Raw genomic sequence first — 26,969 nt, 5'->3', positions numbered from 1 at the left:
ACTATTATGAACAACTATACACTAACAAACTGTAAAACCTAGAGGAAATAGATAAATTCCTGCACACATACAACCTACCAAAATTGCATCAGGAAGAAACAGAAAATCTTAACAGATCAGTAATGAATAGCAAGATTAAATCAGTAATGAAAAGTCTCCCAACAAAGAAACTGGACAGATTCACTACCACAGAACTGGACAGATTCACTACCACATTCTACCAAACATACAAAGATGATCTAATATCAATCCTCCTCAAGCCATTTCAAAAAATTGAAGAAGAGAGAATTCTCCCTAATTCATTCTGTAAGGCCAACACAACAAAAAAAGAAAACTACAGGCCAATATCCCTGATGAATATAGATGCAAAAATGCTCAACAAAATACTAGCAAACCAAACTCAATAGCACATCAAAAAGATAATACACCATGATCAAATGGAATTTATACCAGTGATGCAAACATGGTTTAATTTATGCAAATCTATAAACATGACACATCACATCAACAGAATGAAGGACAAAAAACATATGCTTATCTCAATAGATGCAGAAAAAAACATTTAATAAAATTCAACATCCCTTCTTGACAAAAACTCTCAACAAACTCGGCATAGAAGGAACATACTACAAAATAATCAAGGCCATATATGACAAACCCACAACTACAAGAAAACTACAAAACACTGAGGAAATAAATGGAAGGGGGCCAGGTGCAGTGGCTCATATCTGTAATCCCAGCAGTTTGGGAGGCCATGGGAGGATCACTTGACTCAAGGAGTTTGAGACCAGCCTGGGCAACATAGTGAGAACCCATCTCTAGAAAAAATTTAAATTTTTATTTAAAAAATTTTAAAGAACGAAATGGAAGAGGACACCAAACAAATGAAAAGACATCTCATGCTCATGGATTGGAAGAATTAATACTGTTAAAATACTGCCCAAGGCAATCTACAGATTCCATTCAATCCCTATCAAAATACCAATGTCATTTTAACAGAAATAGAAAAAAAAATACCAAAATTTTTATGGAACCACAAAAGAGTCAGAATAGCCAAAAAATTTTAGGAAAAAAAGAACAAAGCTGGAAGCATCACACTACCTGACTTTCAAATATATTACAAGGTTATAGTAGCCAAACAGCATGGTATTGGTATAGACCAATGGAACAGAATACAGAACCCAGAAATAAATTTGCATATTTACTGTCAACTGATTTTCAAAAAAAGTGTCAAGAGCATACACTGGGGAAAGGACACCCTCTTCAATAAATGGATATCCATATGCAGAAGAATGAAACCAGACCACTATCTATCTGTCACCATTACAAAAATTAACTCAAAATGGACTAAAGACTTAAACATAAGACCCAAAACTATAAAACTACTAGATAAAAATGTAAGAAAAACACTTCAGGACATTGGCCTAGGAAAGATTTTATGGCTAACACCTCAAAAGCACAGGCACCTAAAATAAAAATAGACAAATAGGATTATACTAAACTGAAAAGCTTCACAGCAAAGGAAGCAATCAACAGAAAGAAGAGAAAACTTACAGAATAAGAGAAAATATTTGCAAACTATTCATCCAACAAGGGACTAACATCCAGAATATACACAAGGAACTCAAACACGTCAACAATTTTTAAAAATCACGTTAAAAAGTGGGCAAATTACATGAATAGACAATTCTCAAGAGAAGACTTACAAATGGCCAACAGGTATATGAAAGAATGCTGAATATCACTAATCACCAGGGAAATGCAAATGAAAAACCACACTGAGATGTTATCTTACCCCAGTTAGAATGGTGGTTACTACAAAGACAAAAAGAGATCCTGTGGAGATGAGGATGTAGAGAAAAGGGAACTCTTATACACCGTTGGTGGGAATGTAAATTAGTAAAACCACTATGGAAAAGAGTGTAGAGATTTCTCAAAAAACTAAAAATAGAACTACTAAATGATCCAGCAATTCCACTACTAGGTATCTATCCAAAGGAAAAGAAATCAGTATATCAAAGGGATACTTGCACTCACCTGTTTATCATAGCACTATTCACAAAAGCAAAGGTATGGAGTCAACCTAAGTGTACACCAACAGAAGAATGGATAAAGAAGATGATACATATGTACATGGTGGAATACTATTCAGCCATAAAAAAGAATGAAATCCCAGCCTGGGCACCATTGTGAGACCTCATCTCTACAAAAATATATATGTATATATATATTTAAAAACTACCAAAACATGGTAGCATGCACCTGTAGTTCCGACTACTCTGGAAGCTGAGGTGGAAGGATCACTTGAGCCTAGAAGGCGGAGGTTGCTGTGAGCCTTGATTGTGCCACTGCACTCCAGCCTGGGCAACAGAGCTGGAGTCTTGTCTCAAAAAAAAAAAAAATGAAATGAAATGAAATCACGTCATTTGCAGCAACATGGATGGAGCTGGAGGACATTATGTTAAGTGAAATAATCCAGGCACAGAAATACAAATATGGCATGTTCTCACTCATATATGGGAGCTTAAAAAGTTGATCTCATACAGGTAGAGAGTTAAATGATGGTGACCAAAGGCTGGGAAGGATGAGTGGGTGTGAGCAGGGGATAAAGAAATGTAGATTATCAGGTACAAACATACAGTTAGATAAAAAATATGTAATATTGTTCAACAGTGGAATAAAGTGACTCTAATTAACAACAGTATACTGTATATTTTAAAATAGCAGTAAGAGAGGACTTGAAATTGTTCCTAACACATAGAAATAATAAATACTTGGCCGGGCGCAGTGGCTCACACCTGTAATCCCAGCATTTTGGGAGGCCAAGGCAGGCAGATCACTTCAGGCCAGGAGTTCAAGACCAGCCTGGTCAACATGGAGAAACCCCGTCTCTACTAAAAATACAAAAATTAGCCAGGCATGGTGGTGGCGCACACCTGTAATCCCAGCTACTAGGGTGGCTGAGACACGAGAATCACTTGAACCTGGGAGGCACCACTGCATCTTGTTGCCTGGGCGACACAGTAAGACTGCCTCAAAAAAAAAAAGAAAAAGAAAAAAGAAATGATAAATACTCAAAGTAATGAATACCTCAGATACCCTGACTTCATTATTACACATTCTGTGATTGTAAAAAAATATCACATGTACTTCATAAATATGTAAAATACTATGAATTAATTTTTAAAACTGCAGTTATATTACTTCAATTAATACATAAATGAGTGACTACAAGGATGGAAGCTTTCATGGAAAACATAAACAATAATAATTCAGATGTTATTTATATAGTAGTTTATATTTCTAAGTTATTGAAAACATTTTGATAAGTAACATAAATTAGACACTCCTTCTAATATCCATACATTAAATTGCTTAACAATTTATTATGGTTTAAAAGCTTTAACCCAGCTCTCATGTCGGAATTTTATTTTCACAAATTCTGAATTAATATGATCCAGATCAATGAAGTTTTGCTTCTCTGCAGGCACTAGAGCACACTGGCTCTGGACTCACTCTGTCTGGGTTCAATCACAGCCTCACCACTTACTAGCAGTTTGGGCCAGTTACCTAGTCCCTTTCTTTCTTCCTGAGTTTCCTCATCTGAAAATAATGATAATACTTACCTTATATGATTTTTGTAATGATTAATTAAGAATTGGCACATAAAACACTTCACATATTGGCTGGCACAAAATATGCACTTGTTATGTTACTTATTTTTTACTATAATTGCTAGATAAAATATGGAGATTGACAGTCTATTCCCTTTTGAAAATGTGGACTTGCTAGTGTTTATACATAGCATTTTTTTTTTTTTGAGGCAGAGTTTTGCTCTTTTTGCCCAGGCTGGAGTGCAATGGCATGATCTCAGCTCACTGCAGCCTCTGCCTCCCTGGTTCAAGCAATTCTCCTGCCTCAGCCTCCAAAGTAGCTGGGATTACAGGCACACGCCACCATGCCAGGTTTATTTTGTATGTTTAGCAAAAACAGGGTTTTACCATGTTGGCCAGGATAGTCTTGATCTCCTGACCTGCAGTAATCCACCCGCCTCAGCCTCTCAAAGTGCTGGGATTACAGGCATGAGCCACCACACCCAGCCTGTACATTGTATTTTTATCTGAGGAAATAATATTTCTTTTTTTTTTTTTTTTTTTTTTTAATGAGATGGAGTCTTGCTCTGTTGCCAGGCTGGAGTGCAGCAGCACGGTCTCGGCTCACTGCAACCTTTGCCTCCTGGTGCCTCCCAAGTAGCTGGGCCTACAGGAGTGTACCACCATGCCGGGCTAATTTTTGTATTTTTAGTAGAGACGGGGTTTCACCATGCTGACCAGGATGGTCTCGATCTCCTGACCACCTGATCTGCCTGCCTCAGCCTCCCAAAGTGTTGGGATTACAGGTGTGAGCCATCATGCCCGGCCCTAATATTTCATAAGTATTTCAAAAATACACACCAATCATCAGAGGTAAATTGGTGGAAAGAACATATGTATGTCTTGGACTATTTTCATAGAGTTACATCATCAGAGCAAAACTTTTAGCACTGAACAAAGTCTTAGCTTTAATATTTGACTTTATATTAAAGTCATAGTATATGACTTCTTCTATTTTTAAAAATTTGATCTTTGTCTATGAAGCTTTTAAGCAAAAGAGCATAAGAAGTCTTTGATGTTTATTTTAGAAACTATAAGAATAAATGAAAAATGTTACTTAACATTCAGCATGTTTTAATTTTAATAATAACATTCACTTTGCACAGTTTTCAAAGTAATTGCAAAATGCTTTCTTTCATGAGTTCCTCATGATAGCCTTGCAAGATATATAAAGCTCTTACAAATAATGTAGCATCAATTTAACAGTAACCAACCACACTCATTAAAGCTGTAAACAACCCCATTTGTTTCTTCCCCCAAAGAACTGAGAAAGAACTGCTGGTGGTTGGGGAGCTAAGAAGAGAAGAAGGCTTGCAGCTACTGCTAACCACCTGTGCTGTTCAAATTCTAGCCAAACTACCATTACCTCTCCCTTAATTTCCTCTGTTTAAAAAGTAATAGGGGCCAGGCACAGAGGTTCATGCCTGTAATCCCAGAACTTTGGAAAGTCTAGGAACGAGGATAGCCTGAGTCCAGGAGTTCAAGACCAGCCTGGGCAACATGGAGAAACCCCACCTCTGCCAAAAAAAAAAAACAATAATACAAAATATTAGCATGGTGTCATGGCATGCGCCTGTGGTCCCAGCTACTCAGGAGGCTGAGGTAGGAGGATCACCTGAGCCCAGGAGGTCGAGACTGCAGTGAGTCAAGATGGCGCCATTGCAGTCCAACCTGGGCAGCAGAGAAAGACACTATCTCGAAAAAAAAAAAAAAAAAAACCGACTATGTGCATGCTTAGGGGTCACACATCCCTCATAAGTAAGGTTTATGAAAACCAGGCATTGGAAGGAAGTCAAATCCAAGTCCTTAAAGGATACTTTTTTTTTTTTTCTAAAAAAAAAAATATTTTTTAAAAATAGTCTTAGACAAGGTAGCATGAGGGGGAAAAAACATAATAGAGGCTCTGATATTACTGCCCCAGCATAAGAACATCAAATCAAAGACTTGGCCTCAAACACTGAGCCTATCGTGGAAACATAATTATTCACTCTGGTGAGCTCTGATGAAAATTCCTGACTCTATAGGCACAGCTCTCCCCTTCTTCACATCTCTAAACTGAAGAAGGTTTGAATACCTAGCAAGTTCCTAACAGCCCTCCAATCTCATTTCTGCACGGTTTTAAACATTATTAAGAACCAGAGGAATTACATGAAAGAAAGTTCTCAACAAAATTCCCACATTTATTGCTCCTCTTCTTGCTCCTGGGTTTACCTTCCTTGAATGATGATGGCATGTTTACAGCAACTCCCAGTGTTTACATTACAACTCCCAATGTTTACACTCCTTTTGTTTACATCAGGTCCCAATAATGAGGACAACTTTCTTATAGAGTGAACCTCAGTCCCCCATTACCATCACTCTCCCATCCCTACAAATGAGGAAAATTAGAAAAATGTTTAAATAACATAATGTTTAAAACCATGTGTAAATGAGATTGGAGGGCTGTTAGGAACTTGCTAGGTATTCAAACCTGCTTCAGTTTAGAGATGTGAAGAAGGGGAGAGCTGTGCCTATAGAGTGAGGAATTTTCATCAGCGCTCACCAGAGTGAATAATTATGTTTCCACGATAGGTTCAGTGTTTGAGGCCAAGTCTAGGAAAACTAGATCACTTTTTCTGTATCCTAGAAGGCTGAACACTGTCTCAAATGGTCTAGGCAAGCTCTGGTCTACAGAATCCCTGGGGTGACCCAGGGCAGAAGTTACAAACTAATGAGACTCAGGCTGTATTTAGCCTTCAGACAGGTCTCCTTTGGGATGGACAGTATTAAATATTTTAATTAATTGTCACTTTTTTTAAACTGGGAAATATTATATAAGAATTGGATTTAGGGGTTTTCTTAAAAATTAGAAGATGCTTGGCCAGGAATAGTAGCTCATGCTTGTAACCCCAGCCCTTTGGGAGGCCGAGGCAGGAAGATCACTTTAGGCCAGGAGTTCAGTACAAGCCTGGCCAAATAGCAAGACCCCATCTCTACCAAAAAATATATATATTTTTTAATTTTTTTAACTGAGAAGGTCCAGTGACCTGGGCCCACAATTCCACATGGCAGCACTGGGCCCAGGGATGGTGCACTCTTTGGATGAGGCTTTGAGTGTTCTCCAGGTCCTGCAGCCTCCTCCTGTGTAGCTCCTTTCTTTGTTTTATCAGCCTAGTACCTGTGAGGCATTTGAGTCAAGGACTCTATGTAGTAGATCAGTGTGAGCTAGAGACCACTGATCTTAGATCTAGGGACTCTTGATCTAAGTCTCAGAGACCCAAGATCTAGAGCATGAGTTCAAGATTTCTGCTCTAGAAAGTGAGTTAGAGACCTCTAATCCAGAGTTCTGTAGTTTGGGAACGAGGCCATATTTTTGGAATATATTCAAATCCCTACCATGATCTTCCCGGAGATTTTTTAAACCAACAATGACTTATCTTTAAGGGCAACTTCATTTGAAACTATCTTCTCAGAGCTGGACCATCAACAAATGGGCAAATCACCGATGTCTATTTGCGTGTTTACTTGCACCAGGCCCTGGGCTCATGTTTTACAGTTATTTTCATAATAACTCTATGAAGTTAATATTATTCTTTATTCTTGTTTCAGAAAGGAAAGGTAACTTGTTCTAGATCACATGCTTAGTAAATGGCATAATCAGGATTCAAACCCAGGTGAATTGCTTCCAGAGCCTAATGCTCTTAAAGAGAATAGTGTACTGCCTCTCTTTCTACATAAGAGGACCTCATTACAAAGCAACCAATGGTTGTAGAGCACTTACTGTGTGCCAGACACTCTCTAGGAACCAAGATTAATTTATTAATCCTCCTAACAACCATATAAGGAGGATTCTGATTATTCCCATTTTGCAGATGAGGAAACTAAGGCACACAGAAGGGAAATACCTTACTAGGTGTGGCAGAGCTAGGATTTGGATCCCGGAAGTCTGGTGCTGGAGTCTATGGCCTAAACCACTGCTCCATGAGTACCCTGGAGCTCTGTTTGTGAAATATATTAATAGTACGCCCAAGTTTTCTTTCAGTGGGTCTTTTAATAAGTATTTTTAGGTACTTACCGTAATGTCATCTCTGTGCTTGGTGCTACAGTTTTATCAAAAGACATTGACCTCCAGATAGGAGAACATGCACACTTGAAACAGTTGAATATTAATGTAAAGCAGTGGGCCCAAAACAAATATGAGTTGTTTTGTTTTTTTTTTTGAGACGGAGTCTCACTCTGTTCCCAGGCTGGAGTGCAGTGGTATGGTATCGGCTCACTTCAACCTCCACCTCCTAGGTTCAAGCGATTCTCCTGCCTCAGCCTTCTGAGTAGCTGGAACTACAGGCACACACCACCATGCCTGGCTAATTTTTGTATTTTTAGTAGAGACAGAGTTTCACCATGTTGGCCAGGATGGTCTCGATCTCTTGACCTCGTGATCTGCCTGCCTCGGCCTCCCAAAGTGCTGGGATTACAGGCGTGAGCCACCAAGCCTGGCCCCATGATCTTTACATAAGCTTATGTTCAAATATGTTTATTAGCACTGATGTACAACATTTGTTCTCCCTTTCTAACTTTTCTGGATTTCTCAGTTTGTAATTCCTCCTGAAACTTTTATGTGTGTGTGTGTGTGTTTCTTGCATTAACATTTCTACTATGGTAAGACTTAAGACAATATCCTTACTTTATTGAGAGTGCAAGAAGATGTGGATTAGACCAGAAAAGCAGAACTTATTCCAATGATGCAAAATTTTTCTGACATCACCAAAGACGAGGTATTTCTTGGGAACACATTCTGCACCTAAACAGGAACCTCTTTAAGCATCAATTTTATTCGATTATAGCTATCTTCTTGGTGATTATTTTAACATGTTGTATAATTCTGCTTTTAAAAACTGTTCTGAAACAACAGAATGAAAGGGGGATGACTTCATTATTGTTATTGGTTTAAACTAATGACATATGTAAAGCCCTTTAAGTGGCCCCAGACTAATGTTTGTATAGGTTTTTGTTTTTTTATTGGTTTGCTTGTTTGTTTGTTTGTTTTTTGAGACAGAGTCTTGCTCTGTGGCCAGGCTGGAGTGCAGTTGCCCCATCTTGGCTCACTGCAACCTCCGTCTCCTGAGTTCAAGCAATTCTCGTATCTCAGCCTCCAGAGTAAGTGGGATTACAGGCATGCACCACCACTCCAGGCTAATTTTATATTTTTAGTAGAGTTGGCGTTTCACCATGCTGGCCAGGCTGGTCTCTAACTCCTGACCTCAAGTGGTCCTCCCACCGTGGCCTCCCAAAGTGCTGGGATTACAGGCATGAGCCACCATGCCCAGCCTATATTTGTATAGTTATTTTATCCAGTTTTGTAATTCATTTTATTCCCTCTGGTGTCATCTGTCTCTTTTGCTATTATCATTGTGTCCTTGCTACTTCTAACCCAGTGGGTCTCCAAGCTTCCACCAAAAGGCACTGGACATGAGATGCTCTTCGGCTGTATATACAGACACAGAATTAAACATTGGATCACTTAAACAGAAGAGTATGCCCTTTTCCATCTTATTTAAGCCTTCCCATCAGTTTGCAGTTAATATGTCTTTAACACCCCTCTAATGGCTAATTTTTCTCCTTTTTTGTTTTTGATTTTTTTGTTTGTTTTAAGACAGAGGCTTACTTTATTGTCCAGGCTGGAGTGCAGTGGTGCTATCATGGCTTACTCAAGAAGTTGCAGCCTCAAACTCCTGGGCTTAAGCGATCCTCCCACTTCAGCCCCCAAGTAGCTGGGACTTACAGGCATGTGCAATCACGCTCAGCTAATATTTAAATTTTCTGTAGAGACAGTGTCTCATTATAGCCCAGGTTCGTCTCAAACTCCTGGCCTCAAGTGATCCGCCCACCTCAGCCTCCCAAAGTGATGGAATTGCAGACATGAGCCACCATGCCCAGCCTAATTTTCCTTGGCCAGGCCTGTGGCTCAGTCTTTGGCAAATAACATTATCTAGCTAGAATGTAATAAGTTTTCTTTTCATTGTATTTATTTGTATGACAGCTTTCTACTTAAGATAAATGATCCTGGTTTTATGTTATATGAGTGATATAAATTCTTTTTGAAATAAATTTATTTTGCTTAAAAATTAAAATTAGAAGAAAATTTTAAGGATATGACCAAAATTGTGAAAGTGTACTTAGACAACTAAAGTTTGGGAAACACCACCCCAGTTCAATGAGCAGTTGGTTGAGAGAGTTGTTAAGGGGAGGCGGCTCCATGCCTTTCTTACGGAAAAAGTGGATGGACTTTTTCAGAACTTTTTTTTGGTAAATTGAGGTTATTTCTACTGTTCTGTTATTGCAAAAGTAATTGCTTTGCCATTGAAAGCAATGGCAAACACCATAATTATTTTTGCACCAACCCAATAGATTTTTGAAGTTGCTGGCTGTCTGCTTTCTAGTAAAGTTGAACAAAAATCTCTTTCACCTCTATTGTTTTAGCCTTTTTTTTTTTAACTAACCAGATAGATATTTTTTAATGAGCATGTCAGAGTCTCACTCTGCCCTGCCACATGCAGTTTGGGGGAGTATTCCCATGGGTAACTGAGTCTTCCATTGCTTAGTCAGTGTTCTACCTGCCAGCCTCTTCTGTGTGACAGCCCTTCAGATATATCCAGATGGTGCCCTGTTCCTCACATATTATTTTGCACAGTTGAAAGACACCCGTCAGGGTCTCCAGACCCCTCATTATCCTGAGCACTTTCTTTTGAATGTACTCCAGCTTGTTACTGAATGTCTCTAATTTCACCCCTAAATTGAAAACAGTTTACTTATCCATTCAACAGATATTAATTGAACATCTGTCTGCTAGGCAATACTCTAAGTATAGAGATATGGCACTGAACAAAGCATGAATATCCCTGCCCTCACAGAGCTTTCATCCTGCCCTTGTGGGGGAGGCAGATATTAATAATATAATTAGGTAAATAGTATATTCTGGTTATTATTATTTGGATAGTTATTAATGCTAAAGCGAGGAATATACTAATGAGATGGTCTGCTCAATAAAGAACTTAGTGAGCCTCCTGCCTTTGGAGGTAATTTTTTTCCAGATAGCCAACGATCACATTAGATTAACTCTTGGCTTATAATTAGTTTGCAGTCAGCTACAGACCACAGGATTTCCCCTGCCCCCTTCAGTGAAAATATATTAAATCAGAATTCTGTCACTCTGTGTTTTGAACTTAGACTTTATCCCTATTAGATTTTTTTGTTTGGGAGACCTTTGTACCACCAAACAAAGAGCTCTTCAAATCTTCATTCTCTTAGCTAATATATACACCATCCCTTCTTTGCTATATAATTAACTCTAAGACACCATTGATTATAAAACACACTATTATTTTATGTACCATTAAGAAAGAAAAATGCACCAATTAAACTATAACTATTTTCTTTCAGTAATTTTAGTTTTTACCCATGGCAAAAGCTCTTTTAGACATTTTAAACATAAGTATTTCATTATATATCTCTCTTACATACATAAGAAAAGGAAATTAAGTGAAATGAAGATATTTCTAAAAGTTCCTCACACTTAAGACCTGACTCTTCTGAATCACTTTTAGAACTTAGAGCCCTCATTTCCCCATTTTTCCACGTAATCTTCCTATGAGCGGTCAAGAGTATTGGTAATGCTGCATTTCTTAAGCAAGTGCTAGGGTTTTCTTTCAAGTAGCTGACACCCATTCTGCTAAGTTTGAGACTGGGGCTTTCCTCATATTGCCAGAGGCTACCAATGGAAAGTTTTCAAGCAGCCACCAGGACTCATATTCTTTTCTTAAGTGATCCTTGAACAGTTTGTTGACTGAAACTTCAAGCACTCTGGGTTGTCCAGCCATGCCACATGGAAAAACAATCAACTTTGCACAGGTATTGACAAGCACATCATAATTACCACCCGGTCTACAGTATTGAAAGATACCAGGAGGATTTCCAAGACCTATTATTGGGTTCAATTTTACAATTTATAAAGACACACCTTCACAAAAATGAAATGCTCACCTCTACTTATATTTGTAATCAACCACAATCTATGGACTTTTGTGTTTCACTTTAGTCATGTAAATATTATTTTTTAAATAAGCCTTAAAATTCCTTACACCATCATTGCTTTTTAGGTTTTCATTTTGCAACCTACGTTGCTGGATAATCAAGTAAAACTGCCAGGAAAGTATCAAAGTTCTTTATTTTTCTTGCATCATTTTTGAGGAAGAAAGTATATGCCTTTTTAACCAAAAAATAGATGCCATTGTACTTTTTAAAAATTGTTGACTTAAACATAAGAAATAAACCTATAAAACTCCTAGAAGAAAACAGAAGAAAAGCTTCATGACACTGTACTTGGCAATGATTTTTCTTTTTTTGTTGTTGTTTTTGTTTTTGTTTTTTTGAGATGGAGTTTCACTCTTATCACCCAGGCTGGAATGCAGTGACACGATAGCTCACTTCAACCTCCGCCTCCCGGGTTCAAGCGATTCTCCTGCCTCAGCCTCCCAAGTAGCTGGGATTACAGGCATCCGCCACCATGCCTGGCTAATTTTTGTATTTTTAGTAGAGAAAGAGTTTCACCATGTTGGCCAGGCTGGTCTCAAACTCCTGATCTCAGGTGATCCACCCGCTCTGGCCATTGAAATTGCTGGGATTATGGGCGTGAGCCACTGCGCCTGGCCTGACAATGATTTCTTGGATATGACACCAAAGCACAGGCAAAAAAAGTAAAAATAGATAAATGGGACTATATCAAACTTAAAAGCTTTGGTGCATCAAAGGACACAGTCAACAGAGTGAAAAGTCAATATGTGGAATGGGAGAAAATAATTTCAAATCATATATCTGATAAAGGGTTAATATCCAGAATATATAAATAACTCCTACAACTCAACAACAAAGAAACAACCCAATTTTTAAATGAGCAAAGGGTTTGAACAGACAGTTCTCCAAATGGCCAATAAGATGTGAAAAGATTCTCAATATCACTAATAATTAGGGGAATACAAATCAAAACCACAATAAGTTATCACCTTATACCTGTTAGAATAGCTACTATCAAAAAAACAAGTGTTAGTGAGGATGCGGACAATTAGAACCCTTGTGTACTGTTGGTGGGAATGTAAAATAGTTCAGCCATCATAGAAAACAATATGGAGTTTCCTCAAAAACTTATAAATAGAATTACCATATGATCCAGCAATCCCACTTCTGGGCATATATTTAAAATAATCAAAAGCAGGATCTCAAAGATATATTTACACACCCATATTAATAGCAACATTATTCACAATAGTCAAGAGGTGGAAACAACCCACATGTTCATAGACAGATGGATAAACAAAATGTGGTATATATATTCAATGGAATATTATTCAATCTTAAAAAGGAAGGAAATCTTGTAACATGCTACAGCGTGGATGAACCTTGAGGACATTACACTAAGTGAAATAAGCCAGTCACAAAAAGGCCTACAGTGTTGTAAAGATACGAGGAAGATTCCCAAGCCAAGGCACATCCCTTATTCTTAGATTGAATTTTACAATTTACAAAGGACACACTTTCACAAAAATGAAGTGCTCACCTCTATTCATATTTTTAAAGTTATCAACCACAATCTACGGACTTTTGTGTCCATATGATTTTGTGTCAATATGATTCCTCTTATATGAGGTATCTAATGTAGTCAAATTCATAGCAAAAGAAAGTGGAATGATGGTTACCAGGGTCTGACAGGAAGGAATGGGGAGTTGTTTAATGGGTATAGGGTTTTATTTTTTCAAGCTGAAAAAGTTCTGGAGATTTGTTTCACAATAATGCGTGTATACTTAACACTACTGAACTGTACACTAAAAAATGGTTAAAATGGCAAATTTTTGTTTTTCCTACAATTTTTATACATTTTAATATATATATATCTTTTTATTGTAGTAAAACATACATGACATGAAATTTACCATTTTAGCTATCAGTAAGTGTACAGTTCAGTGACATTAAGTACATTCATATTGTTGTGCAGCCATTACTACAATCCAACTCCAAATGACATTTAATTGGGTAGTGAAGGGGGTATTATGGAACTAAAATAAAATTAATTACTAACTGCTGAGTATCTGGTAAAAATACAGAACCATTGAAATACTTTCAAATAATCTATATGTAGTAGCAACTTAAGTGCCTCTTTGAACTTCGTAGGTGCCTTTTTTGTGTGGGCTTCTGCCGTTCTTCACTATCTGGGATGACAGCAAGATTGCAAAGAACAGAGTGTTGAGCTGCCTAAATTTCCCTGAAGTCTAACCCAAAGCTCTGGGAGGGTGGACTTTTCCCAACCCTGAGTTCTTGATTTCTGGGGTTTCCTTCCAATCAGTGGTGCTAAGGTAGACGAGGTAGGCAACATGAGGCAACATGTGCCCTGACAGTGACTCCAACCAAGTCAGCAAGAGCAGCAAGGCCAGCAGTATCCAGAAGTTCTCCCAAGCCCACAAGCTCATGTGAACTTTTCTGAATAAAAGCCACATTCTTCCCCTTCATTAAATCATTATTTGTGGTACAATCTTCTCCCAAATTTCTTTCTGGATTTCATTCAAAGATGGAGCTAATTAAATCCCATTAGCTCCACCTCTAAGTATTTTTTCTTCATTTGCAACATGGCTTTTTCTCATTGTAATATCATTAAAATGAGGAACATGTGGTGAAGCCTTATGCTAGAGACTCCTGAAGTAAATATGACCTTTACCTCTATTTATTTGGATTCTCAGTATGTTCTTAACCATCCCCACTTCCATGATCAAAAGAATTTTTACAAATTCCACGTCACTGCCTATGTTTTTCTCTGTTTTGTCTCTCTTCTCCAAGGCCTAGATAATGTGAACAATTGTTCCTGAAATTGCTAACCTAACTTTTTTTATTTCCACTAGCTAATCTTGATTGCTTGCCTTTTTTATGCAATAACTTCATTTCTTAATTCCCCTTATGAGCAGTATTTCCAATTTAAGATAGTGACCTAAGGAACATGCTAGACATAGAAAGACATGAATACAGTAGGTTCCTTTCCCTTAAGGAATTCTCAGTCTAACAGCCAAGACATATAAACAAATAACTATAATACAATCTGATAAGCGCACTAATAGAAGGACATGCAGCCCAGAGGAAGGAATAATTAACTCAGGCTGGGAGAACAGGGAAGGAAATGAAGGCCTGGTGGCATGAAACAGAGTGGCAGGTTCAGAAACACCAAGTCCTTCCAGCATCCCAAAGCAAGACACGTAAGAGAAAGACTAACACGCGTGGAGGCTGAATCAAGAGGCAGAGGCCAGACTATGAAGATTCTTTTGTATTACACTAAGACATTTCCACTTCCTGCAGTAAACGATTTTCTTTAAATTTTTTTAAGATTAGTATATAGTTCTAAAAATAAGTTTAGGTTATGTTTCATTCCTTAGTGTTAAGAGTTGCTTCCATTTTGTTATAGTTTTTCAGTTCCTTTGTTTAGAAATCAGAGTTGGTAGTCAAAATACTAAAGAGCAAAACCAAATGAATCACAGAATTGCCACACCCACAAGCAGAGCTGGGCTGTTTACAAGGAAGCCCAGCTGTTTCTTCAAAGTCCAAGATCATTCTCTTTGTTTTCATTCCTATTCATAATGATGAAGAAAATATATTGTAAATAAAATATTAATTTAAATCCAAAAGAGGGTGAAAATTGGAGGAAGTGGACCCTTCCTGGTTTATATAACTTTTCTGTTGAGCGCTTATTTTAGTTTTTGAAGTTGGCATGAATACCCACTGATGGTGGATTTGTCTCATCATGTGGATACTGATGTAAGGGGAGGAGGGGATTTCCTCTGGCCCTTCCTCCTCATCTGCTTCTTAACCTCCTTCCTGTGCTCAGGCAATCAGCCGCAGTTCTTTGCCAGACACCACTCACCACACTGACAGAGGTCAACAGCCAACTAGGCTCATATCTGGAATTAATTTCATATGTCTTGTTACTTAAGAGATAATCAAAATGCAGGTCTATTTCTAGGTATTACTTCTTGATTGTTTTTCATACAATGAGAAATATTGTTGTAGCAAATAAAGTTGTTATTTAAATTAATACTGCTGGATCATTAAGAACATTTTCTCAAATAACACACTCTTTTCCTTTCACTATTCTAAAGTCTGTACAGATAGTGCTATTCTATAGTTTCTACAGATTTGCTATACTTCAAGGAATGGTTTAATTGCAAATCAATTTTGCATTTAAATTTCCACTACGTTTAGAATTTTTATTTATTAAAGAGACTACTGGATATCTGTACTTTTTCATTCACCTTTACTCAAGCATTTACATAAGCACCATGAGAAATTATATGTTTAGCTTCCCAGATAAACTTAAAACACAGTGCTTTGAAAGAGTAATTAGAAATAAGAAAGCCTTGACAAGTGCTGCCTAATAAATGCCATTTCTCCCATTTTTAGTTATTAGATTGGTATGAATTTTATTTTTAAGAAATTATGCATCTCGGCTGGGAGCGCTGGCTCACACCTGTAATCCCAACACTTTGGGAAGCCAAGGCAGCAGGCTTGCTTGAGCTCAGGAGTTTGAGATCAGCCTGGGCAACATGGCAAAACCTCGCCTCTACAAAAAATACAAAACTCAGCCGGGTGTGGTGGCATGCACCTATAGTCCCAGCTACGTGGAAGGATTGTGTGAGCCCGGGAGGTGGGGGCTACAGAGAGCCACGATTGTGCCACTACACTCCAGCCTGGGGGACAGAGTGAGACCCTCTCTCAAAAAAGAAAAAAAGAAAAGAAAAGAAATTATGCATCTCATCTTGTTCAGTCATAAAAATGACTGGCTCTTCAAATTATTGTATCTCCTATGTATGTCTTCAATATCTATTAATGGAAATATAGTCACTCAAATGAAATCCTAAAAAATGAAACTGACCTAATTGAAAAAACTCATAAGACATTGTATTTCTGCTTTAGACGTATTGGTGAGATTATGTATCTACTAATTTGTAAGGTCACTTTTCCTTTTTTCTGAAATGACTTTAAAAATGTATAAATACATGTTAATGTAACTTTATCTGAGATTAAGCCATTGGAGTTTTGTTTTTTTGTTGTTTTTTTTTTGTAGAGACAATTCCTACTATGTTCCTGTTATGTTGCCCAGGCTGGTCTCAAACTCCTGGGCTCAAACAATCCCCCTGCCTCAGCCTTCCAAAGTGCTGGGATTACACGCATGTGCCACTGCACCTGGCCAAGATCTTTTCCTATTCATTAGTATTATCACCCATAGGTAGAAATAATGTATAATTCAATCTTAAGAATATGCAAATTTCTCTTTGCTTTTGATATTTCAGCTTCATCAAACCCAGAAGTCATCAAGATAAATTCAATTCTGGATATAGTAACAAAAGTGGAAAACTATTATCTCAAAGGATATATTGTCGGGGCTATTCATCCTGTTATACAACCTGTGGGGCAGCGAAAACACCTACCTGCAAGTTACCTATACAGAGTGGTGCTATCGCGCTTGAAATTAAGGTAAGCACACTATTCAAGAAAGAGGCAGGTGAGGGTGACAGTTCTCTTTGTCTAAAAGAAAAAAAAATCTGAATCAAGTGGCAGAGAATAAAGGACACATGGGGGTTTTAGTTTAAACACATTTTCCAGCAGTGGAACCTGGATTGAAGCAAGGAAATGTTACACCTCCTTCCTTAAAACTCCTGATTGATTTTTGCTTCTCGCAGACAAATGTGTCCTAAGTGAGGATGTCAGTGAACAAAGGGAAAGCAAAATAGATTCCAGAGGCACCTGGAAGCTCCTGTAGCCACTTCAGCAGATGCAGGAGAAGCAGTGAGCTACAGATACTATCACTAGGCTAAAGAGCTGACCAGACCTACCAAGTCCACTTTCACTGAGATTTCTGACTGTCCTACATTGTTTTATTAATAGTGGCAACAGAAACTATCTCTACATTCTAAAACTTTTTTTTTTCAAGACAGAGTTTTGCTCTGGTTGCCCAAGCTGGAGTGCAATGGCACCAACTCAGCTCACTGTAACCTCTGCCTCCCGAGTTCAAGCGATTCTTCTGCCTCAGCCTCCCAAGTAGCTGGGATTACAGGCTCCTGCCACCACAGCCAGCTAATTTTTTGTATTTTTAGTACAGATGGGGTTTCACCATGTTGACCAGGCTGGTCTCGAACTCCTGACCGCAGGTGATCCACCCACCTTGGCCTCCCAAAGTACTGGGGTTACAGGCATGAGCCACTGCACCCAGCCCATTCTAAAACTTTTAACGACAGAAAGACCTACTATGACAAGTTCTAACAAATTAGATAGACCTCTTGTTAACCTTTTTCCAAAATCGAATTTAAAAGCTAACCATTGTAGTGTTTTTTATTTTAATAGCTACTTTTCCAAACAATACTGCAACCATTTTTGCCAGCCTAGATTGTAAATTTGATAGTTTTCATGGTAAAATACTGTTGTTCTTTCCAATTAAGAATAAAAATAACCAGACAAATATCTTAGATTAACACATTAAATTTTTTTACACAACCCTTTAATTAATATGTTGCTTAATGACAGGGATGCATTCTAAGAAGTGTGTCCTTAGGCTGCTTTGTCATTGTGTGAACATCATAGAGTGTACTTACACAAACCTAGATGGTATAGCCTACTATACACCTAGGCTATATGGTATAGCCCATTGCTCTGAGACTCCAAACCTGTATAGTCTGTTACCGACTGAATACTGTAGGCAATGGTATCACAATAGTAAGTATTTGTGTGGCTAAACATACCTAAAGATGGAAAAGGTACAGTAAAAATACGTTACTCTATAATCTTACGGGACCACCGCTGTATATGCAGTCCATTGTTGACAGAAACATCATTATGCAGTGCATGAGTGTATATCAAAACCATCCTAAAGACCAGGGAAAAAACTGCATTTTCTCTTTACAGTGATGGATCAACAACAATCACTTTAAGAGAGGGCTAAGCAGAGAAGGAAAAATGAAAGTAGAGGAAAACTAAGAAAATAGGAAAATTTCAAAAAACAAGAAAGAGACTTAAAAAAATTCCAGGTGTGATTTTAAGAAACACTATCTCCCATGGAGTAATTGCCTACTTTAACATGTCTGGCAGGGTGTGTACAGGCTTCAGCTTTCACTGGAATATGAAGCCTCATCAGATATTTACTAGTTTAAGCATTACTAAGCAAACATGACATTTTTGCATAGTAGGATTGCTTATGTCCTAATTACAAATCTTATCAACCATGTGTGAATTATCTTTTCTGCTTTTAGGATTACTTCAGACAGATTTAGCAGTACCCTGGCAAGCCGAAGAATAAGCAAAGAAAAAAGATCAGAAAAGAAGAAAAAGGGAAAAGGGCAATATTTATTTGCATTTAAATGGAATTTTTACTTCTGCTTTTGTTCGATAAGATATAACAACAATCTAAAATTATTTCTTATAAGTTTATTAAAACTACAGACATGAAGCTTTCCTTTCTTTCTAAATTACAAATTAAATTAATAGCAGTTTAAATTAAGGAAATTTGAATTAATAGAAGTTATTGTGCTTTTCTGGTATGTTTATATAAGAAGATAGCCATCAGGTTTGAAATAATAAAAAATGATTACCTTGACCCTGTTTGTGAGTTGCTCACTCATTTTCACATGAGCATATTAGCTGAAAAGCAGCAATTGGACTCCAACCATAAACATATTCCCTCTGTTACAGCCCAAAGAATTCGGCAGCACCCAGTGGACAAAGACGCCCAAGGCTTGTGATTGAGGAATGTCCCCTAACTTCTGAGGCACAAACAAATGACGCAGCAAAAGAACTGATAGAAAAGGTACTAAATTTATGCACTTTTTCATGGGATATTGACAAACATTTGGTATTTCATCTTCATCAATTTCCTTTTTTACCCTAAAAAGAATAAGGAAATGACAGGTAACTTTTCTACCAGAATTTAAAACATATCGAAGTACTTGTGCCAAATGGTAAAGCGTTTAAAACAGAAATACAAGCCAGTGAAACAAAATGGACAACCAGAACTAAATTTAAACAAATATAAGAAGTTTAATGACAAACCTGATGAAATAAAATGGAGGAACAACCATTATTTAATGAATGCTGTTGGGAAAGTAGGCAATTGTTCTGCAGAGAATAAATTCCACATTTCAGATGAGATAAAGAGGTAATTTTTTAATATAAAAAAACAAAAGAAAATGGAAGAGTAAATATAGTCAATGAATAGATTAAGGAGTTTGAGTATATAAATATAACTTAACTGTACTAGGAAAACTAAGCTTAAAAAAGAAGAATCAAAGAGAAATCTGCAACAGACATGTCCTATAGGAGGTTCGTTTTCAAAATATACATTACAGGAAAGGAATACAAATTCATGAAAGTAATATGCCATCTTAAATGGACAGAGAGAGACAATGGACAGCAAATATAAAAGAAAGAAACGTCAATAATTAGGAGACAGTTGGTAACAGGTTCAACCTAATAATGTTTAATGTAAATAAAAACTGAGAACTAATACCTCACCAGTATTAAACCGGGAAATTTAATTAAAATCCAGTATTAGCAAAGCTTTAAGACAAGTTAAGGCCAGGTGTGGTGGCTCACACCTGTAATCCCAACACTTTTGGAGGCCGAGGCAGGAGGATCACTTGAGGCCAGGAGTTCCAAGACCAGCCTAAGCAACATAGCAAGACCCCCAACTCTACAAAACCTGAAAGAAAAAAAAATCAGCAGGACGTGGTGGCATATGCCTGTAGTACCATGTACTCAGGAGGGTAAGACAGGAGGATCACCTGAGCCTAGAAGTGAGCCTGCAGTGAGCTGTGATCAAGCCACTACACTCCAGCGTGGGTGACAGAGCAAGACTCTATCTCTAATAATAATAACAATAATAAAAACAAAGAAAAGCTAACATTCATAATACAACTGGCATTGTAACAAATTAATGCAGTATTCCTGAATATCTATTTAGTAAGAAGAATCATAAATCCCGTTTTGTCTTTTTTTGTTGTTGTTGTTAAAGAAAATAGGCTGGAGTATAGTGGCACAATCATAGCTCGCTGCAGCCTCAAACTCTTGAACTCAAGCAATTCTCCTGCCTTAGCCACCCTGGTAGCTGGGATTGTAGGCATGGGACACCACGCCCAGCCAATTTTTTTATTTTGTAAAGACAGGAGTCTGTATTGCCCAGGCTAGTCTTAAATTCCCGGGCTCAATCGATCCTACTGCCATGGCCTCCCAAAGTGCTGAGATCACAGGTGTGAGCCACCATGCCTGGCCATAAATCCCATTTTATTTTTTAATCCCCTCCTTAGGAATTGATTTTAAGAAAATAATTGAAAAAGGGAAGAAATAATTTTTATACAAAGATATTTAACCAACAGTGAATAAGGGTCCAAATTCTCAATAACTGGAAGACTTTGAAAAAGACAATGATGGATTAATATAATAGAATATTTTATAGGCATTAAACATGACAACTATATTGACTGTCAAGAGAGAAAAGTCTATACAATATAACTTAATTGAAACTTAAATGAAAAGTTAAATGTTGTATATGCATTGATTAAAACAAAAAAGTTGTACATTCATAAATATTCTAAATTGATGGGATTTTATGGTGAAAGGTGTTTCTTTTCCACTGCATTGACATATTTATAAGGTTTTACTTTTTATTTAAATACATACAGCTAAAATCTAAAGCATTTCCTTTCAGGTAAGAAACTGAAATGTGTTCACTTGTTTCTCTAGTTGTTTCCAAGCGTTAAATACTATGTATGTAAGAATATCTGTGGTTTGGGGATAGTCAGTTATAGTTGCTAATGATTATTTCCCATTTAGGCACAAAGTCACTATTCAATAAGGGTTTTTAGTCTTTGAGACTAAATTTTATAAACAAACTACTCATATTGTTTATTAGTACTATTCTGGGAAATTTTTTTTCTGGTAATAAATCCACTCCAGCAAATTTCTTTTGAAAACAAAAATGTAGCTACTAATTTAGTCTTAATAGATCACCATCAGAGCCCTTGTTTTGCATTTGACTTCCTGGACACAGTTAAAGATCTATTTAAACAGGAAAGTACTGTTATTTCAGCAATTAGAGCAACGGGGTTATTTCATTAAGAGAAAAGCTTCAGGAAACATAGCACATGAAATATTTGAGCATTGCTCCGGGTATGAACAAGAGCCATAGATGAATTGCCAAATATTATTTTTGAGCGGCTGCCTTGTGTAAAGAGTTGGTTGTTGAACAGCTAACTTTTAAGTCAAGTTCTAACATTATACCAGTGTTCACTCTAATTTTAAAATTCAGTTTGTAAGTATTTTTCTCAGAATTTTAAACTAAAAATAACATTTTAAAAATATCAATCCTCCAACTTAAAAATGGAAAAAAAATTAATACTTTATTTGTTACCAGTCCTTTCCAGATAAAAGTTCCTAGTAATAGAAAAAAGTTTTTCTGCATCTTTTCACTCAAATCAACTAACAAGACCTAGAGGAAGCACTGACGATAAATTCACCCATTTCTACCTGCAGAATATGCCATATCTCTATCCCTCCCTCTTCTCTCCCAGGACAACTGATATAAAGGAAAATTTGTGGTTGTTTTAAATGGTTACAATCTCAATATGTTAATTCATAGGAACAAATGCTGTTTCACCAGCTCCAGTCCCTTGTCCTAGCTCCACACACCCACACTCTCTCCCCGCTCTCAGATTTCTCCCGCCTCACAAGCTGGAGCTGAGTGAATTAAGTTGCCCCCATTGACTGGGCATTGCTCTCTGTTCTGCCCCAGTTCTTCCTGGCTTTTCTCACTCCATTTCATTCTGACTCTAAATGTTTGCATTTGCAACCTCCATCATAATTCTTTTTCTTTCTTCTCCTCCCAGGTGACATTTACAACATTTAATTTAAATGTTTAAAACAGTAGCCATATAAAAGACATTGCTATTTCTTCATTTAACTAATTTAACAAGTACTTATAGAGCACCTATGAGTAGAAAACACTGCAATACAAAGGAGGATAAGACATAGTCCCCTACGTCAGCCGTCAGCCTTCAAAGGAGCTGCCAGTTGAACACATGAAGAAAATAGAACAAAGAAACGAAGTAAAAGCAGAGAGAAACAGGCCTTAGGTTTTTGGCTGTTACATTTCAACAAAAGCTAACTCTTACCGATATGTCAATGGGAAAAGTGCTGAGTGTAAAAATAAGCATTCTTGGGGGAGGGGCCAAGATGGCCGAATAGGAACAGCTCCGGTCTACAGCTCCCGGCGTGAGCGACGCAGAAGACGGGTGATTTCTGCATTTCCATCTGAGGTACCGGGTTCATCTCACTAGGGAGTGCCAGACAGTGGGCGCAGGTCAGTGGGTGCGCGCACTGTGCGCGAGCCGAAGCAGGGCGAGGCATTGCCTCACTTGGGAAGCGCAAGGGGTCAGGGAGTTCCCTTTCCGAGTCAAAGAAAGGGGTGACGGACTCACCTGGAAAATCGGGTCACTCCCACCGAAATATTGCGCTTTTCGGACCGGCTTAAAAAACGGCACACCACGAGATTATATCCGGCACCTGGCTCGGAGGGTCCTACGCCCACGGAGTCTCGCTGATTGCTAGCACAGCAGTCTGAGATCAAACTGCAAGGCGGCAGCGAGGCTGGGGGAGGGGCGCCCGCCATTGCCCGGGCTTGCTTAGGTAAAAAAAGCAGCTGGGAAGCTCGAACTGGGTGGAGCCCACCACAGCTCAAGGAGGCCTGCCTGCCTCTGTAGGCTCCACCTTTGGGGGCAGGGCACAGACAAACAAAAAGACAGCAGTAACCTCTGCAGACTTAAATGTCCCTGTCTGACAGCTTTGAAGAGAGCAGTGGTTCTCCCAGCATGCAGCTGGAGATCTGAGAACGGGCAGACTGCCTCCTCAAGTGGGTCCCTGACCCCTGACCCCCGAGCAGCCTAACTGGGAGGCACCCCCCAGCAGGGGCACACTGACACCTCACACGGCAGGGTATTCCAACAGACCTGCATCTGAGGGTCCTGTCTGTTAGAAGGAAAACTAACAAACAGAAAGGACATCCACACCAAAAACCCATCTGTACATCACCATCATCAAAGACCAAAAGTAGATAAAACCACAAAGATGGGGAAAAAACAGAACAGAAAAACGGGAAACTCTAAAACGCAGAGCGCCTCTCCTCCTCCAAAGGAACGCAGTTCCTCACCAGCAACGGAACAAAGCTGGATGGAGAATGACTTTGATGAGCTGAGAGAAGAAGGCTTCAGACGATCAAATTACTCTGAGCTACGGGAGGACATTCAAACCAAAGACAAAGAAGTTGAAAACTTTGAAAAAAATTTAGAAGAATGTATAACTAGAATAACCAATACAGAGAAGTGCTTAAAGGAGCTGATGGAGCTGAAAACCAAGGCTCGAGAACTACGTGAAGAATGCAGAAGCCTCAGGAGCTGATGCAATCAAGTGGAAGAAAGGGTATCAGCAATGGAAGATGAAATGAATGAAATGAAGCGAGAAGGGAAGTTTAGAGAAAAAAGAATAAAAAGAAATGAGCAAAGCCTCCAAGAAATATGGGACTATGTGAAAAGACCAAATCTACATCTGACTGGTGTACCTGAAAGTGATGGGGAGAATGGAACCAAGTTGGAAAACACTCTGCAGGAGATTATCCAGGAGAACTTCCCCAATCTAGCAAGGCAGGCCAATGTTCAGATTCAGGAAATACAGAGAACGCCACAAAGATACTCCTCGAGAATAGCAACTCCAAGACACATAATTGTCAGATTCACCAAAGTTGAAATGAAGGAAAAAATGTTAAGGGCAGCCAGAGAGAAAGGTCGGGTTACCCTCAAAGGGAAGCCCATCAGACTAACAGCGGATCTCTCGGCAGAAACCCTACAAGCCAGAAGAGAGTGGGGGCCAATATTCAACATTCTTAAAGAAAAGAATTTTCAACCCAGAATTTCATATCCAGCCAAACTAAGCTTCATAAGTGAAGGAGAAATAAAATACTTTACAGACAAGCAAATGCTGAGAGATTTTGTCACCACCAGGCCTGCCTTACAAGAGCTCCTGAAGGAAGCGCTAAACATGGAAAGGAACAACCGGTACCAGCCGCTGCAAAATCATGCCAAAATGTAAAGGCCATCGAGACTAGGAAGAAACTGCATCAACTAACGAGCAAAATCACCAGCTAACATCATAATGACAGGATCAAATTCACACATAACAATATTAACCTTAAATGTAAATGGACTAAATTCTCCAATTAAAAGACACAGACTGGCAAATTGGATAAAGAGTCAAGACCCATCAGTGTGCTGTATTCAGGAAACACATCTCACGTGCAGAGACACACGTAGGCTCAAAATAAAAGGATGGAGGAAGATCTACCAAGCCAATGGAAAACAAAAAAAGGCAGGGGTTGCAATCCTAGTCTCTGATAAAACAGACTTTAAACCAACAAAGATCAAAAGAGACAAAGAAGGCCATTACATAATGGTAAAGGGATCAATTCAACAAGAAGAGCTAACTATCCTAAATATATATGCACCCAATACAGGAGCACCCAGATTCATAAAGCAAGTCCTGAGTGACCTACAAAGAGACTTAGACTCCCACACATTAATAATGGGAGACTTTAACACCCCACTGTCAACATTAGACAGATCAACGAGACAGAAAGTCAACAAGGATACCCAGGAATTGAACTCAGCTCTGCACCAAGTGGATCTAATAGACATCTACAGAACTCTCCACCCAAAATCAACAGAATATACATTTTTTTCAGCACCACACCACACCTATTCCAAAATTGACCACATAGTTGGAAGTAAAGCTCTCCTCAGCAAATGTAAAAGAACAGAGATTATAACAAACTATCTCTCAGACCACAGTGCAAACAAACTAGAACTCAGGATTAAGAATCTCACTCAAAACCACTCAACTACATGGAAACTGAACAACCTGCTCCTGAATGACTACTGGATACATAACGAAATGAAGGCAGAAATAAGGATGTTCTTTGAAACCAACAAGAACAAAGACACAACATACCAGAATCTCTGGGATGCATTCAAAGCAGTGTGTAGAGGGAAATTTATAGCACTAAATGCCCACAAGAGAAAGCAGGAAAGATACAAAATTGACACCCTAACATCACAATTAAAAGAACTAGAAAAGCAAGAGCAAACACATTCAAAAGCTAGCAGAAGGCAAGCAATAACTAAAATCAGAGCAGAACTGAAGGAAATAGAGACACAAAAAACCCTTCAAAAAATTAATGAATCCAGGAGCTGGTTTTTTGAAAGGATCAACAAAATTGATAGACCGCTAGCAAGACTAATAAAGAAAAAAAGAGAGAAGAATCAAATAGACACAATAAAAAATGATAAAGGGGATATCACCACCAATCCCACAGAAATACAAACTACCATCAGAGAATACTACAAACACCTCTACGCAAATAAACTAGAAAATCTAGAAGAAATGGATAAATTCCTCGACACATACACTCTCCCAAGACTAAACCAGGAAGAAGTTGAATCTCTGAATAGACCAATAACAGGAGCTGAAATTGTGGCAATAATTAATAGTTTACCAACCAAAAAGAGTCCAGGACCAGATGGATTCACAGCCAAATTCTACCAGAGGTACAAGGAGGAACTGGTACCATTCCTTCTGAAACTATTCCAATCAATAGAAAAAGAGGGAATCCTCCCTAACTCATTTTATGAGGCTAGCATCATTCTGATACCAAAGCCGGGCAGAGACACAACCAAAAAAGAGAATTTTAGACCAATATCCTTGATGAACATTGATGCAAAAATCCTCAATAAAATACTGGCAAAACGAATCCAGCAGCACATCAAAAAGCTTATCCACCATGATCAAGTGGGCTTCATCCCTGGGATGCAAGGCTGGTTCAATATACGCAAATCAATAAATGTAATCCAGCATATAAACAGAGCCAAAGACAAAAACCACATGATTATCTCAATAGATGCAGAAAAGGCCTTTGACAAAATTCAACAACCCTTCATGCTAAAAACTCTCAATAAATTAGGTATTGATGGGACATATTTCAAAATAATAAGAGCTATCTATGACAAACCCACAGCCAATATCATACTGAATGGGCAAAAACTGGAAGCATTCCCTTTGAAAACTGGCACAAGACAGGGATGCCCTCTCTCACCGCTCCTATTCAACATAGTGTTGGAAGTTCTGGCCAGGGCAATGAGGCAGGAGAAGGAAATAAAGGGT

At 38.2% G+C, this 26,969-nt stretch overlaps 1 protein-coding gene across 3 annotated transcripts in view; it reads left to right on the top strand.

Annotated features, from left to right (window-relative positions):
- The window catches only part of RFTN2 (raftlin family member 2), a 101,401-nt gene that overhangs the window by 12,414 nt on the left and 62,018 nt on the right, over positions 1 to 26,969 (top strand). For all 3 annotated transcript variants that reach the window (XM_001169323.6, XM_054679192.2, XM_054679193.2), the window contains exons 2-3: positions 17,012 to 17,195; positions 19,404 to 19,518. In XM_001169323.6, coding sequence (XP_001169323.2) covers positions 17,012 to 17,195; positions 19,404 to 19,518 — 299 coding nt within the window. The remainder of the gene's footprint in view (positions 1 to 17,011; positions 17,196 to 19,403; positions 19,519 to 26,969) is intronic.

This window comes from Pan troglodytes, chromosome 13, assembly GCF_028858775.2.
Source record: "Pan troglodytes isolate AG18354 chromosome 13, NHGRI_mPanTro3-v2.0_pri, whole genome shotgun sequence".
Lineage (NCBI taxonomy): Eukaryota > Metazoa > Chordata > Mammalia > Primates > Hominidae > Pan > Pan troglodytes.
The sequence above is the reverse complement of the archived record's forward strand: the minus strand, read 5'-3'. Positions and strand labels throughout refer to the sequence as shown.